General features: G+C 41.7%; 1 protein-coding gene across 2 annotated transcripts; it reads right to left on the reverse strand.

Moving 5' to 3' along the window:
• Positions 1 to 348: 348 nt before the first annotated feature.
• On the reverse strand, positions 349 to 12,323 carry lrp13 (low-density lipoprotein receptor related-protein 13). Of its 2 annotated transcripts, none has more exons than XM_042227969.1 (20): positions 12,213 to 12,323; positions 11,957 to 12,112; positions 11,102 to 11,317; positions 10,749 to 10,970; positions 9,846 to 10,061; positions 9,523 to 9,752; positions 8,913 to 9,042; positions 8,384 to 8,574; positions 7,968 to 8,154; positions 6,658 to 6,870; positions 6,363 to 6,546; positions 6,070 to 6,271; positions 5,335 to 5,499; positions 4,875 to 5,075; positions 3,559 to 4,108; positions 3,361 to 3,480; positions 3,078 to 3,185; positions 2,720 to 2,953; positions 2,253 to 2,631; positions 349 to 568 (listed from the first exon to the last, which is right to left on the reverse strand). In XM_042227969.1, the coding sequence occupies exons 1-20, from the start codon at positions 12,262 to 12,264 to the stop codon at positions 451 to 453; spliced, it is 4,074 nt and encodes a 1,357-aa protein (XP_042083903.1). In that variant the 5' UTR covers positions 12,265 to 12,323; the 3' UTR covers positions 349 to 450. The 2 variants fall into 2 exon arrangements, with proteins under 2 accessions (XP_042083903.1, XP_042083902.1); XM_042227968.1 differs by having other exon boundaries at positions 11,102 to 11,320.
• Between the last annotated feature and the right edge of the window lie 231 nt (positions 12,324 to 12,554).

The raw sequence follows: 12,554 nt of genomic DNA on the forward strand, positions 1-12,554 counted from the left end.
CGTTTAAGTTTGCTAGAATTCTACAAACAATGTCTTTGCCTCGTATCATTTTTCCTGTGCATTCACAAGTTTCATTATGTCACAGCACCCATTTCCTATGTTCCTAGGACAATCTTGTGAAATTAGGGCTGGGTCAAGACTTTTGCACCGTAGTTACTTCAGTTTAAGTAATAGTCCCCCCCTTTACACAACTGTAAAGGTCTTTTAGTCAAAACAAGGCATTAAAGTCAGACTTGCACTCACATTTTACCATCTATTATAATCCAAGTGTTCATGCTTATTCATGTCAAACTTTACAATGATGGTCTAACAGTAAACAACCTGAAATAACATGACAGGAAACTGTGGAAAATGCAGACTGTTTATTTAAAACATCACTTGTTCATAAATCAGCTCGATTCCACAGAGGATACGGCTTCCAACAAAGCAACAAAACGGGAAGCTGCTGGTTTAAGGGAGGTCCACCTCTGGCTTTTCTGCTGAGGCAGTATGGGATGTGGGAATGGTCTCCGCTTTGCTCTCCAGGTCAGTCATGCTCATCTCCTTGCCTGCTGATGGTCCAGTTCCCCTGCAGCAAGAACATGTTTAATTCTGTGATGCAGAAAAGCTCTGTTCTCAAACTGTAGAGACACCAAGTTATTTTTGCTAAAAGTCTGAATAAGAATCAAGTTCCTGACTTTGTTTTTAAAATGAAAATGATGCACCATCCATAACCACACTAACTTGGCAAAAATTAGATTATCCAAACGTAACAGCATAGTCTAGACTGGATAATTGAATCAGTGAATTACTATGCAAATTGTGCTGAGATTCATGGCCCAGAGACTGAAGCCTGCTCACTTTTCTTATAAACCATGTTGGATTTTTTTCCTCTCAAATATTATATTAGCAACACTACATTGGTTCAGTAGCAGACAAATGGACAGGACAAACATTTTTACTCCCGTTGACATCATTCCAAGTGGTTACGCCCAGTTTTAGCTTTGTAGTCACAGGAAAATATCCTAATGCAAAGATACTGTATATGGAAGGTGGGCAGACCATATAAGAAATGGAACCTGCTATCATGAAATCACCACTTGGTTTATGAAGTCTCATATGAAACCTAAGATGTGCATTTTTTGTTTTGACCATCTTGGCATTTTCATTGTACAGTGGTCCACCTTTCCCAGCTTCAGTGATTTTTTTGCAATTTTGCATGTTTTTTATTTTTTATTTTATTTTAACAGCGCGATGTCCTGATCGGCTGTAGGCCATTCTCAATCAATCTCCTCCGTGCCACGTCTCCTGCACAGTTCAGAATGCGTTCAGCTTGTCAAATTCTCATAAATCTTGGAAGTGCTGTACTGTATGTTTGCAAGTTTTCTGACAAAACGTTTTGCAGCGTCAAAGGCAACCGTGGGTGCCATTGGTTTCATTCTATAATACTGGACTTATTGTTCTACGAATGTATGAACTTTTCTCTCTTGTTTAAATACTCTCAAAGTGTGAAAATGTTCATGCCTGTCTGAGAAAAGTGTATAAAGTGTGTAGTGAGGGGTTTTATAACCTTAAAACAAATAAAAATAAAGTTGGCTACTTCACGGATTTCACCTATCGCGGGCTATTTTTAGAACGCAACTCCCGCGATAAACGAGGGACCACTGTACAATGAAAATAAAGGCTTATTCTATTCCATTTTGAAACCAGATGTGCCGACTAAGGGATTGATATGGCATTTTAAAACCCACACGCTTGAGATTATTCCAAATCCAAACAGATTTTTCACAAATGGACATCCGTTCTTGCAGATCACCACTATCCTTGTTTGCTGTATATGCTTAATTGAGAGCCAATAGAACTAACCTCCAATTAAACAGATTTCAAGTTATAAAATCAATATAGTAATAATATTTTAACCCACATCTAATAACGTTGATATAAATGCCATCCTGAGCGTTAGCATTCTGTTGCTAGCATTTCACACCATATAGCCACTGTGCCCAAGTCTTAGAGCTGCTATTAGAAGAGCGGTAAAATAATTATCACATCAAACCACCAGTAGGTTAATGTGTGCAAATGCTTCCCAGTAAGGTGTACAAAACTAAACATTGCTGCAACCCAAGGACACCATCTCCTATTGCAAAGGGACAAATGTTGCCAAGTCTTGTAGCCCACCCACACCAAAACCCACGGAGAGAGAGAGAGAGAGAGAGCAAGGAAAAAGTTAAATTTGAGATTTAAATAAAGAAAAGAAAAAAAAAAAAAAACACCTTAAGTTGGCACTCTTCTTCCTCTTCACCAGCACTATTACAACAATGATCACAACTGCTGCACAGAGACCCACGGCAGTGTAGACAATGGGACCCTGCATGGTTTTCATGAGCCGGTTTTCACAGGAATCACCGCTGTAGCCCAGTGAACACACACATGTAGTAACTCCCTTCGTCTCTACACAGTGTCCGTTACCACTGCAGCGCCTCTGGCTGCACTGCTGGGCATCCAGGTTCACACGTTGAATGCTGACATTCAGTGTTGTGTTCAGACCTGTGACTTGTGAGACAGGAGAGACACTGGAAGGAGGAGGAGGAGAACTGTGAGGTTGAGTGGGAGCCAAGACCTCAGCTCCTGGGCACTGCTGGGTGCCAACACCTTTATGAAAGGGGGAAAAAAATAAAATAAAGTTTTAGCCATGGTGCAATCTACAGGAGCAGTTTTAGTCTTTAATTTTGTGTCCCACAGTTCTCATCGGAGTGGTCCGTGCAGTCTGCATGTCCATCGCAAAACTTCTCCACAGGCAGGCATGAGAGGTGATCGAGGCAGGGCCTGCTACCAGCTGGGCAGTGTTGCTCTGGGCTGCACTGAGTGGCATTCAGAAGGATGTGGTCATAAGAGCACTTGCATGTGCGACTTGTTGGGGTGGCGAGGCACAAGTGCTCACAGTTCCCATTGTTTTCTGTGCATGGGTTAGAGCCTGATGAAATCAAGCAGATAATTCGGTATGAGGTAGTTTGGTTTTTTTGTACATGACATGTAGAAACATCTTTAAAAAGGGCAGGTTAGCCTTTCCAGGTGTTCCGTTTGTGGTTCTTACATACCCATCTGACTCCGTTTGCTGAATGCCTTTAAGCCGACCACTTGTGTGCCAACCTCAAACCATAATTTCTTATCCTGCTGAGCGTCTTTGTACCAGAGTTGGGTCTTGTCTGAAGGAACAAAAAGGTCATAGTTGTACCACTAAATTATACTCAAAGATGTTGATTCCTGTGGAGCCATTATCCATGTTATGAAGTAGTCATTTACCAAAGCTGCTCGGGCCAAGATGTCAATTGAATTTTAGGAATTATAGTCAGTTATTACAGTACATGCTTGGACTCTTACCAGTGACTGTTATCCAGAGGAGGATGTTGTCACTTACAGCCACAGCAGCCAGGCCATCATCAACCTTCAGCTCTGTATATCCAGATCCATCAATCAGGACAGAGCCAATGGTCCCCAAACCTGAGAACATTTGACTCAAGTCATTAAGAGAAGAAACTATTGGAACAACAAAACTAAAGTAAACTAGTGTCAGCTTACTCGTGTCAGCCCAGAAAATGTTATCCCCATTATTAGAGAAGACCAAAGATGTTGGTTGGACAGCATCCTTCCACACCACTCTTTGCTCACCACCATCCATGCTGGCGCACACTATTGTAGCCGTGCTGCCCGTAGCCTCCAGATCCATATTCGTGAAACAAACTCTTCCACTGGGTGGGTGAAGAGCAATCGAACCCACTCTGTTGATCCCCTCCTTTATGAGAATGGCTGTGTATGTGCCTGTGACAGCAGTGACCTGCAGGTGGGGCTGTTTGTAACTGCTCCAATAAATGTTGAGTGTTATCCAGTCGACTGCCATGGCAGTGACTGCGTCATCCAGCAGCTCAAGAAGCTGGCCCCGAGACGTCAGGAGTGAGTCCTTCAGCCTGAAAGAGCTGAGTGAAGAAGTGGCATCATCTGTCACAAATAGAGTGCGTTCCTTGAGGATGTAGTCCATGAGATTGGCTTTGTTCACGCTCGGTATCTGCAGGGCCAGATGCTCGGGCCAGCCCTTCAGCTCGGCTGTGGTGTGTTGGGACTGCAAGTAGATCTACAGAGATTGCTGGGATTAGAGTCTTTATATAATAATTAAGCATTTATATAAAAGTCTTTCCATTTTTAATGGCATTACTCGATTAGTGATGTAGCTTGCTGTGTGATACAGCCTGTCCAGAAGGGCAGGGGTGGAGTTTGCTTCACTTTTGAGTGAAGTTCTGTTTTAACAATTAGTTTAGAGCAGAGCAATTTGCCAAGTAACCTTAATAGCATTTCCTAATAAATGCACCTAAATCCAGTTAGTATTTGTCCAATGACAATCTAATGTTTGCTTCTGTTCATCACCACAGTTGACTTTAGAATCAAACAAAGATGTGAATGAAGTGCATACTTTCAGCTGTGATTCAAGAAGTCTTCAAAGTCAAAATTCTAATTTTACTGTGGTGGTGTGCAGACGCAAAACAGAATGCTCAAGAGCCCAAAACCAAGGATACACAAAGGAAAGCTGCATCAGTTATTTATACACCATTTCTAAAGCAAAAAAAAAGAAAAAAGAAAAACAAAAGATGCATTGTGTGTGTGTGTGTGTGTGTGTAGTGTGTGAGTGATGTGTGTGTGTGTGTGTGTGTGTGTGTGTGTGTGTGTGTGTGTGTGTGGGTATCAGTTTGATTTTGTCCTCTTTCAGAACCCAATTCCCACTTTGAAAGTTTGTACCCAGAACAGATTGTTCCAATTTATCAGACATTTGAGTTGCATATCCATATACAGCATATTCTGCCAATGCAGGTTACACTGAGTAAAATTAAGGCGTTTAGCAAAACCTGAGTGACACTGGACAGAGACAGCAACAGCAGAAATGCCGAATTGACCAGGTTGGAGCAGTTGAGGTCATCCTCTGCCAGCAAGAGACCAGGGGGACACTTGCACACAGCCCTGGGCCCAGGAGCAAGCACACACATGTGGGAACAACCCATCTTCTTGCAGGGGTTCACAGTGCCCATCTGGAGCATTGGGTGGATGATCTAAAAGAAGAAAAAACAAACTTCTAAGCCTGTTTGTAACATTTTAAATTAAAAACTCTTCAGCAAGCTTTCCAGGACTAACCATTAGGGTGTGCCCAAAAACTTAATCGCTTTCAACAAAAAAACAAAAACAAAAAAAACAAATCTTCAAACATAACGGAATAGCTTTGTATGAGCACTTAACACATGAAAGGATCCAAAAATTGTACATTATGCCACCCCATTTCCTAACATGTTTTAATTCAACATCACTCCTTACCTTCACAGCAAAAGGCTGTCTGGGCCTTTTCAGCACAACTTGATGGTTTTTACCAGAGATTTTATGAGCAGCCTGCACCACTCGTTTCTTGGCATCAGACCAGTAGAGCATGTCATTGAACACTGCCACAGAAAAGGGGTTTGTGGTCTCCTTTATCTGTAGAATCTGAAAACGGCATTTATATTATTTATTTATATTTTATTTTATTTATTTTAAACACACACACACACACACACACACACACACACACACACAAAAGAAACAAAAAAGGTATTAGTCACCAGTTAGGTTAGACATTTTTCATTGCTACACAAAAATCATCATCTCTATATTCTTCAGTCATTTAGGGAAAAGACTTTCCTAAATTCATTTTATTACCAAGTTACTGTGTTGTGTCGTATGTAGTGCTGACTGAGACAGTTTTCCAATTTCATTGTACTATGTATGACTGCGCAATGACAATAAAGAGGTATCTTATCTAAAGTGATATTTTTAGTTATGGAAGGAGAGCGTGATAACTAAGAGGTTTGGAAAGAAAAGCATCTGGACTTCTTTAAGTCGATTGAAGACGTTTCACCTCTCATCCAAGAAGCTTCTGCTTCTGAAGAAGCTTCTTCAGAGGCTTTTCTCTTCAAGCTCCTTAGACTACGATGACTGAGAGCCTTCACAGACAGAGCTTGATAACCTTTTCGCTAGAACAGCAGATTTGGGATAGGTTAAATAGATACATTTTACCCTAATGTCGTCGCCATCCAGAGTTGCAGATCCAATCGCCTTCAGTCTTTCATCTGTCCAGTAGACCCTCTCAGAGACTGCATCTACAGCCACACCACCCGGCCAGCCCAAACTCGAGTTCACCAGTGCCCTCCTCTCTGACCCATCCATCCCAGCACGCTCAATCTTCACTACATTACCAATCTCTGTCCAGAACATAAGCCTGATGAAATAAGAGACCACGAATGCCGCTTACTGTAAAAACTGAAACAGTTCTGTCTTTTTTTTTTTTTTTTTTTTAAATTCATATCAACCCTTTTTGTGGTAGCAGGGCAAGAGAGCGGGGCTGATCCAAGTCTTCATCCAAGATGATGCTTTGGTACAGTGATCTTGCAGAGGCTGCTGCCAATCTGATGGCAGCAATATAACTCTTCACCCCATTGATCCAGTACAGATTCCTCCCGACCCAGTCCACAGCTATAGAATCAGCCTGAACACCTGTTGAAACAAGTGGCATCTTGTTTCAACAGGTGTTCCTTGATACAACTTTCAGACATGAGTAAACTGACATTCCTCTGAATGCTCCAGCCACATTCGAGTTGTACGAACCTTTAATCAGACTTCCTGTCATCTTCTGATCTAGAGAAGACCACATTATAGCAGCCATCTCCAGACTGACCCAGAAGACCTTCTGACCTTTCCAGTCATAGTCTAGAGACAAGACTGCCTTCTTTGCAGAAGAGGGCAATGTAACCAAGCTGTGACTACGCAAGCCATACAAGTAGATATCCGTTTGGATTGAGGACAACAGCAGGGGCTCACCTGAGGGATAAGAAAATGATCATAATGCATAAGTTATTTGACACTGAGGTTTTTTTGCTCCATTTCACCTTTTTAATGTTGATTTAAAAAAAATATAAGACTCAATAAATGTGAGCAAAATCTTGTGAAAAGGCAGGGGAGAGTCTTTCAGCAGAATAACAACATTACAAAAATCCAACCAAACACATGATTTTGTGGTTTACATATTTGCCTGACACACAAAAGATGCCAGTTTGAGGAGAGCAGGAAGTGAGTCCCTCAGAGGGTTGTATCAGGAAAGTCCTCCAGATAAAAATCAAATATGCAGATCCATCTGCTGTTGTCACCTCTTCTGACTAAGGAAGCAGCTGAAAGAAGCTTTTGTATAAGGACATTACAAAAATAAAAATATTTCACCAACTGTGAGCCCACTGCTTCTCCTCCCTCTGATCCTTGCCCTTATTTGGCACGAGATTTCTTTGGGCAGCTTGTGAGCGTGAGAATGAAGTGAAAATGTGTCACACACCAGAAAAATGAGTGTTCCTCACCCTGTATTTACCCCCGCTTCCAGTTTGTGGTCTCCTGCATGTGGCTTAGTGTTTCAACAGACATGCATGCGTACTTGTTAAAAATGAAAATAAATAAAATGGGTGCAATTCCCAAAATGTCCCGCTACCCATATGGAAAAGAAATAAAAAAAATAAAAAAAACTTATAAAAGACTTGCATAAGACGTGGCTTACTTCATATAGTGAATCATATAAGGCTTATATGATTTACTCATGAAAGTGGCCACTTTCTCATTACTTTCATGTTGTTTTAGTAAGTATCCAAAACATACAAGTTTCATTTATATAATCTTTCAAGGGCTCTTATCTGTTTTCACTCGTGTGCTTTTCATACAAGTTTCACACAAGACAGATACAAACTTTACATATAAATCTGCTCTTGTCATATTTAACAGAATGTAGCAAGAATGTTATTAATCTTGAAATGGGGCATGGGCAAAAGTCAAACCCATTTGCTTTTGGTGTGGCTGCAGCGTGCTGACATTTTCAACTTTGTCCAGTTCCACTTCAAGAGTGACAACGCCATGCTGTTTATTAAAGGGAGCTTTACCAGTGATTTTGCAGTGGTGTCCATCTGCTTCCATTATAAAGCCCGGCTGACAGTCACATCTGTACGAGCCTGGAGCGTTGATGCATAGCTGACTGCACACACCTGGAGTCTGAACTTCACACTCATCAACATCAGCACAGGCCAGCCCATCCTCCATGAGCCTGAAACCTGCTGCACAGCGACAGCGCTAGAGACACCAAATGCAAATCTAACATTTAGATTACTCACTTTGAGTCACTGCAGGCTCATAGCCTTCATATACATCTTTACTGGATCAACAAAAGGGATTGTTTATCCAGAACAATCAGACTTTACATGGCAATATTGCTACATACACCCTTCAAACCATTTTCAGGCACCGTCTCTGCTGGGTAAATTTGATCGAGCACACAGAATTTTAAAGACAGACTTCTCACCGGTCCCTGAGGTGTGTTGTAGCAGCCCTGGGAGCAGTGCATGATATTTTCCTCTGCACAGTCTGTATGGCAGCTTCCTCCCTCATCTGAGCCATCTGCACAGTTTGTAATGCCGTTGCACACCAGGTTTGGATCCAGACACTCCTGACTGCCACACTGGAACTGGTGAGGGGCACATGTTACAGCCGGACCTGTAAACATGAACAGCATTCATGTACACAAGTTTAAGCAGCAGTTTAAATTAAATGACTATCCATTTACTACTCTTCAGCTAGAATTTACACATTACAGGCATTTTACAGCTCATATAACTAAACATCCCAATTTGAATTAAAGAATTGGGACAGTCTCATTTTGCAAATAGAATATTCTCAGACAAACATCGACATATTTTATGTCCTCTTTTATACTATGTGCTAAACAGATATAGCAGGTGGTAAAACTGGAATAAGATAAAGACCCTTACTGCTACAAGTTTTCACATTGATTAGAATTATTCACAGAATTAAACAATTCTAAATTTACTCACATTCAGTCTCGTCACTGCCATCATTGCAGTCCTTCATGCCATCGCACAGCCAGGCTTTAGGGATGCACTTGGTCTTGGATTTGCACAACCACTGGAACTCTCCACAGTTCACTGGAGCCACAGGACAATCCTGAAAGTCCAATTAAATTTTAATCATCTAAACATGCACTTTACCACTTCACTCCTGATCATGGAGGGAGAGAGGAAAAAAAAAAAAAAACTGCAGGAGGCCAGCTGAACATTTAGCCCATCAGAGGACATGCAGCAGTTTTAAAGGAGAGTAAAGTACTATTCAACAACATGCAGAAACCCTGCTTCATGTCTTCTGAACCTGACATCTAAACTGTCAGAGGAAAAGGGGCATGACAGTAATACACCAACATCGATGTACACTGCAGCTAACATCTAATGTCTGGTTTTATTTACAATGATTTCCCCTTCATTTATCCACAAACAGGACCTGAACTAAATCACTAGCTCCTTACAAAAAAAAACCCCCCCAAAAAAAAAAACCAACAATAAAACACACCACTCCCCAAATCATTTTAAAAAGATTTTTATGGTTGCTCCTCAAAGTTTAGCATGCATGAAGCTGCTTTTTAGCATCCACCTTCTCATCAGTGCCATCTCTGCAGTCCTGGTCTCCATCACAGATCCACTCCTGCACTAGACACTCCTTGCTCTGGGGACAGCGAAGTTTGGTCTTGCAGGCTGGCACTTTGGTGCAGTCTTCCTCATCCGAACGGTCCCGGCAGTCTGGGTGACCGTCGCAACGCATTGCGGCCAACACACACTGGCCACTGGTACACTTGAACTCTGTGTCACTGCAGTCCTCCTTTTCTATATTGACAAGAGGGAGGCAAACAAAGCATTAAAGATTACTCATATGCAAGCAAAGCTGAAACCAGGTAGGACATTAGTATGCCCACATACCACACTTTGCCTCATCACTGCCATCAGAGCAGTCACTTTCCCCATCACAAAGGAAGCTACTGGGAATGCAGCGGCTTTTGTTGTCGCATTGATGAGAACAGCCCTCCATGTACTTTGTGCATTCTGCTTCATCCGAGCGGTCCTGACAGTGAGGCACACCATCACACACCTGGCTCTTCTCAATGCACATCCTTCCATGGGCACACTGGAACTGGTCTACAAAGGACAGATTGTATAATGATTTTTTATTATGTTCACATTAATCTCTCACTTGGGCTCAGGCTTGTAGTGCATACATCTGTAAATCTACAAACACATAGACCATCCTACTGCATACACATTAGATTGTTTGTAACCGTCCAGCTTATCTGATGATACAAATATCATCTGGCAGTTTGAGCTTCAGTTACAATAAGAGATTTTAATCCTAAATTCCACAGTTAGGTCTACATTTATTGATCTGCATATAGTGCCCTGGCTCCATGTAATGTCAGAGTTTGCAGTGGCAATGCTGGGGGGCTCAGCTCCCAATCATAATGTCATATATGCAGTGCCTTGTAATTATCTGTGTCATGAAATTACCTCAGCATCGTCTTTCTGCCGCAGGAACAAGAGTTATTAGACTGTTAATGACAAACCTGGCTCTGTGTGAGTACACTGTAACATCATGACATCATCAACACTGGATATCTAGCCTGTTTTCATTCCATCCTGTCATCTATAGAAAAGTTAGAAAAATATAACTTAAGAAAATACTATCGCTATAGTAATTTTTAGGGGTGCTCTGATAGTAAAAAGCCAAAGTGTCAACTGGCCATGCACCAATACTGATGTGAAACTAGCGTTGCTCACTAGATGGCAGTAAAGCCATATTAATAACAAGCGAGATGACAAACAGGTTACCCTTTTCACAAGACGATGAGCATTCTGCCTCATCTGAACCATCTCTGCAGTCTGCTTCACCATCACAGAAATAGTGGTTCTGGATACACTCCGAGTTGTCACTGCATGGTATGAAGCCGAAAGAACACTTAATGGGGTGAGAAGAGGTGGACTGTTTAGAAGGGCCAACCAAGACTGTAGGCACAGAGGTTGTAATGGTCTCTTCTTCCTTTTTGTCTTCTCCTGGATACATAATAAAAATAAAATACAGCAGGGAAAGCATTATAATTCAAAACCAAAAAAACCCAAACAAATGCACAAGTCAAACATAAAAACGAGTGTCAATTCAGTACTATAAATACATCAGAAGGTACCACAAGTGGCTTCATCTGTGCCATCTGTACAGTCCTCCTCGCCGTCACACAGGAAGTTTGCAGGCAGGCAGCGGGTCTTGTTGTCACAGTGATGAACACAGCCCCTCATTAGCGTCACGCACTGAAGCTCATCAGAGCGGTCCTGACACTGAGGTACACCGTCACACACCTGGCTCTTCTCGATGCACATCTTCCCATGGGCACACTGGAACTTATCTGCTTGTGTGCAGGCATTACAGGTGTTACAGTCACATGCATAATCGTAGTTCTTCATAAAACATAGTACCATAATAACACCAATAGAGCACCTTGTCTCCAGAATTCTGGTTTACTTGTGGTATTTAAAAGTACAATAGGAGGCAAAGCCTTCAGCCTTTAGGTCCCTTATCTGTGGAACCAGCTCCCAGCTTGAATTCAGGAGATAGACACCCTTTCTACTTTTAAGATTAGGCTTAAAAGTTTCCTTTTTGATTAAGCTTAAAGTTAAGGCTGGATCAAGTGACCCTGAATCCTCCCTTAGTTATGCTGCACTAGGTCTAGGCTTCATTGAGTGTTTCTACTTCACTCACCATGCATTTAATCATTAGTTATTATCTCTGGCTCTACATCCCCTCACCCTGAACTGTTTGTGGCAGATGGCTGTCCCTTCCTGAGCCTGGTTCTGCCAGGGGTTTCTTCCTGTCAAATAGGAGTTTTTCCTTCCAGCTGTCACCAGGTGGTTACTTCTAGGGGGTAATCTGGCTTCCCCTCAATTATTGTATGGTCTTTATTTGTGCTTTCATGTGACTGCCGTTGTGATCTTCAACTACTTCTGCTACTCAATTTGTCTAATCTAACATACACACTGTCTCATACCTTTGCTGCATGATGTTTCACAATCCTCTTCATCTGAACCATCCATACAGTCCCGCTCTCCATCACACAGATACCTGTAGAGCACACACTCTGAACCATCTCTGCACAGTTTAGAGTCCCGGGTGCAACTTCTGAGACCACTTCCAGCAGAAAGAACTACATGAATTAAGTTGAGAGAAAAAGGACAAAAAAAAAAAATGTAGTCACTGCAAAATTAGAAGGTCTAGAAAAGCAGTTTTGGTAGCCCCACACTCACCCTGTAAGGAGTCTGATAATAACACCAGACAGAGAAACAAACATCCACCCATTGCCACAAAAAACAAACACAGGCCAAAAGAGGTGGATAGATGTAGCGTTTTATAATGACACCAGGTGAAGCCAATATAACCTAATTGAACACCTGCCTGAGGGGAGGAGCTATTGGTTCTGACTAAATTTTCAGCAAACCTGATAGCTCTAAAGATACATTTTCATAAATAAGCCGGAGTGAAAAATAAAACTTATCCTATTTTTCAATTTACTATTTAATTGTGTTGGGAAAATGTAAATAATGATAACCCAAGTAATAAAAAAAATGCTGCTATGAACCGGTTTTGCT

Source organism: Haplochromis burtoni, unplaced genomic scaffold (genome assembly GCF_018398535.1).
Source record: "Haplochromis burtoni strain Fernald_Lab_line unplaced genomic scaffold, NCSU_Asbu1 Contig_293, whole genome shotgun sequence".
In the NCBI taxonomy this organism is placed as follows: Eukaryota; Metazoa; Chordata; class Actinopteri; order Cichliformes; family Cichlidae; genus Haplochromis; species Haplochromis burtoni.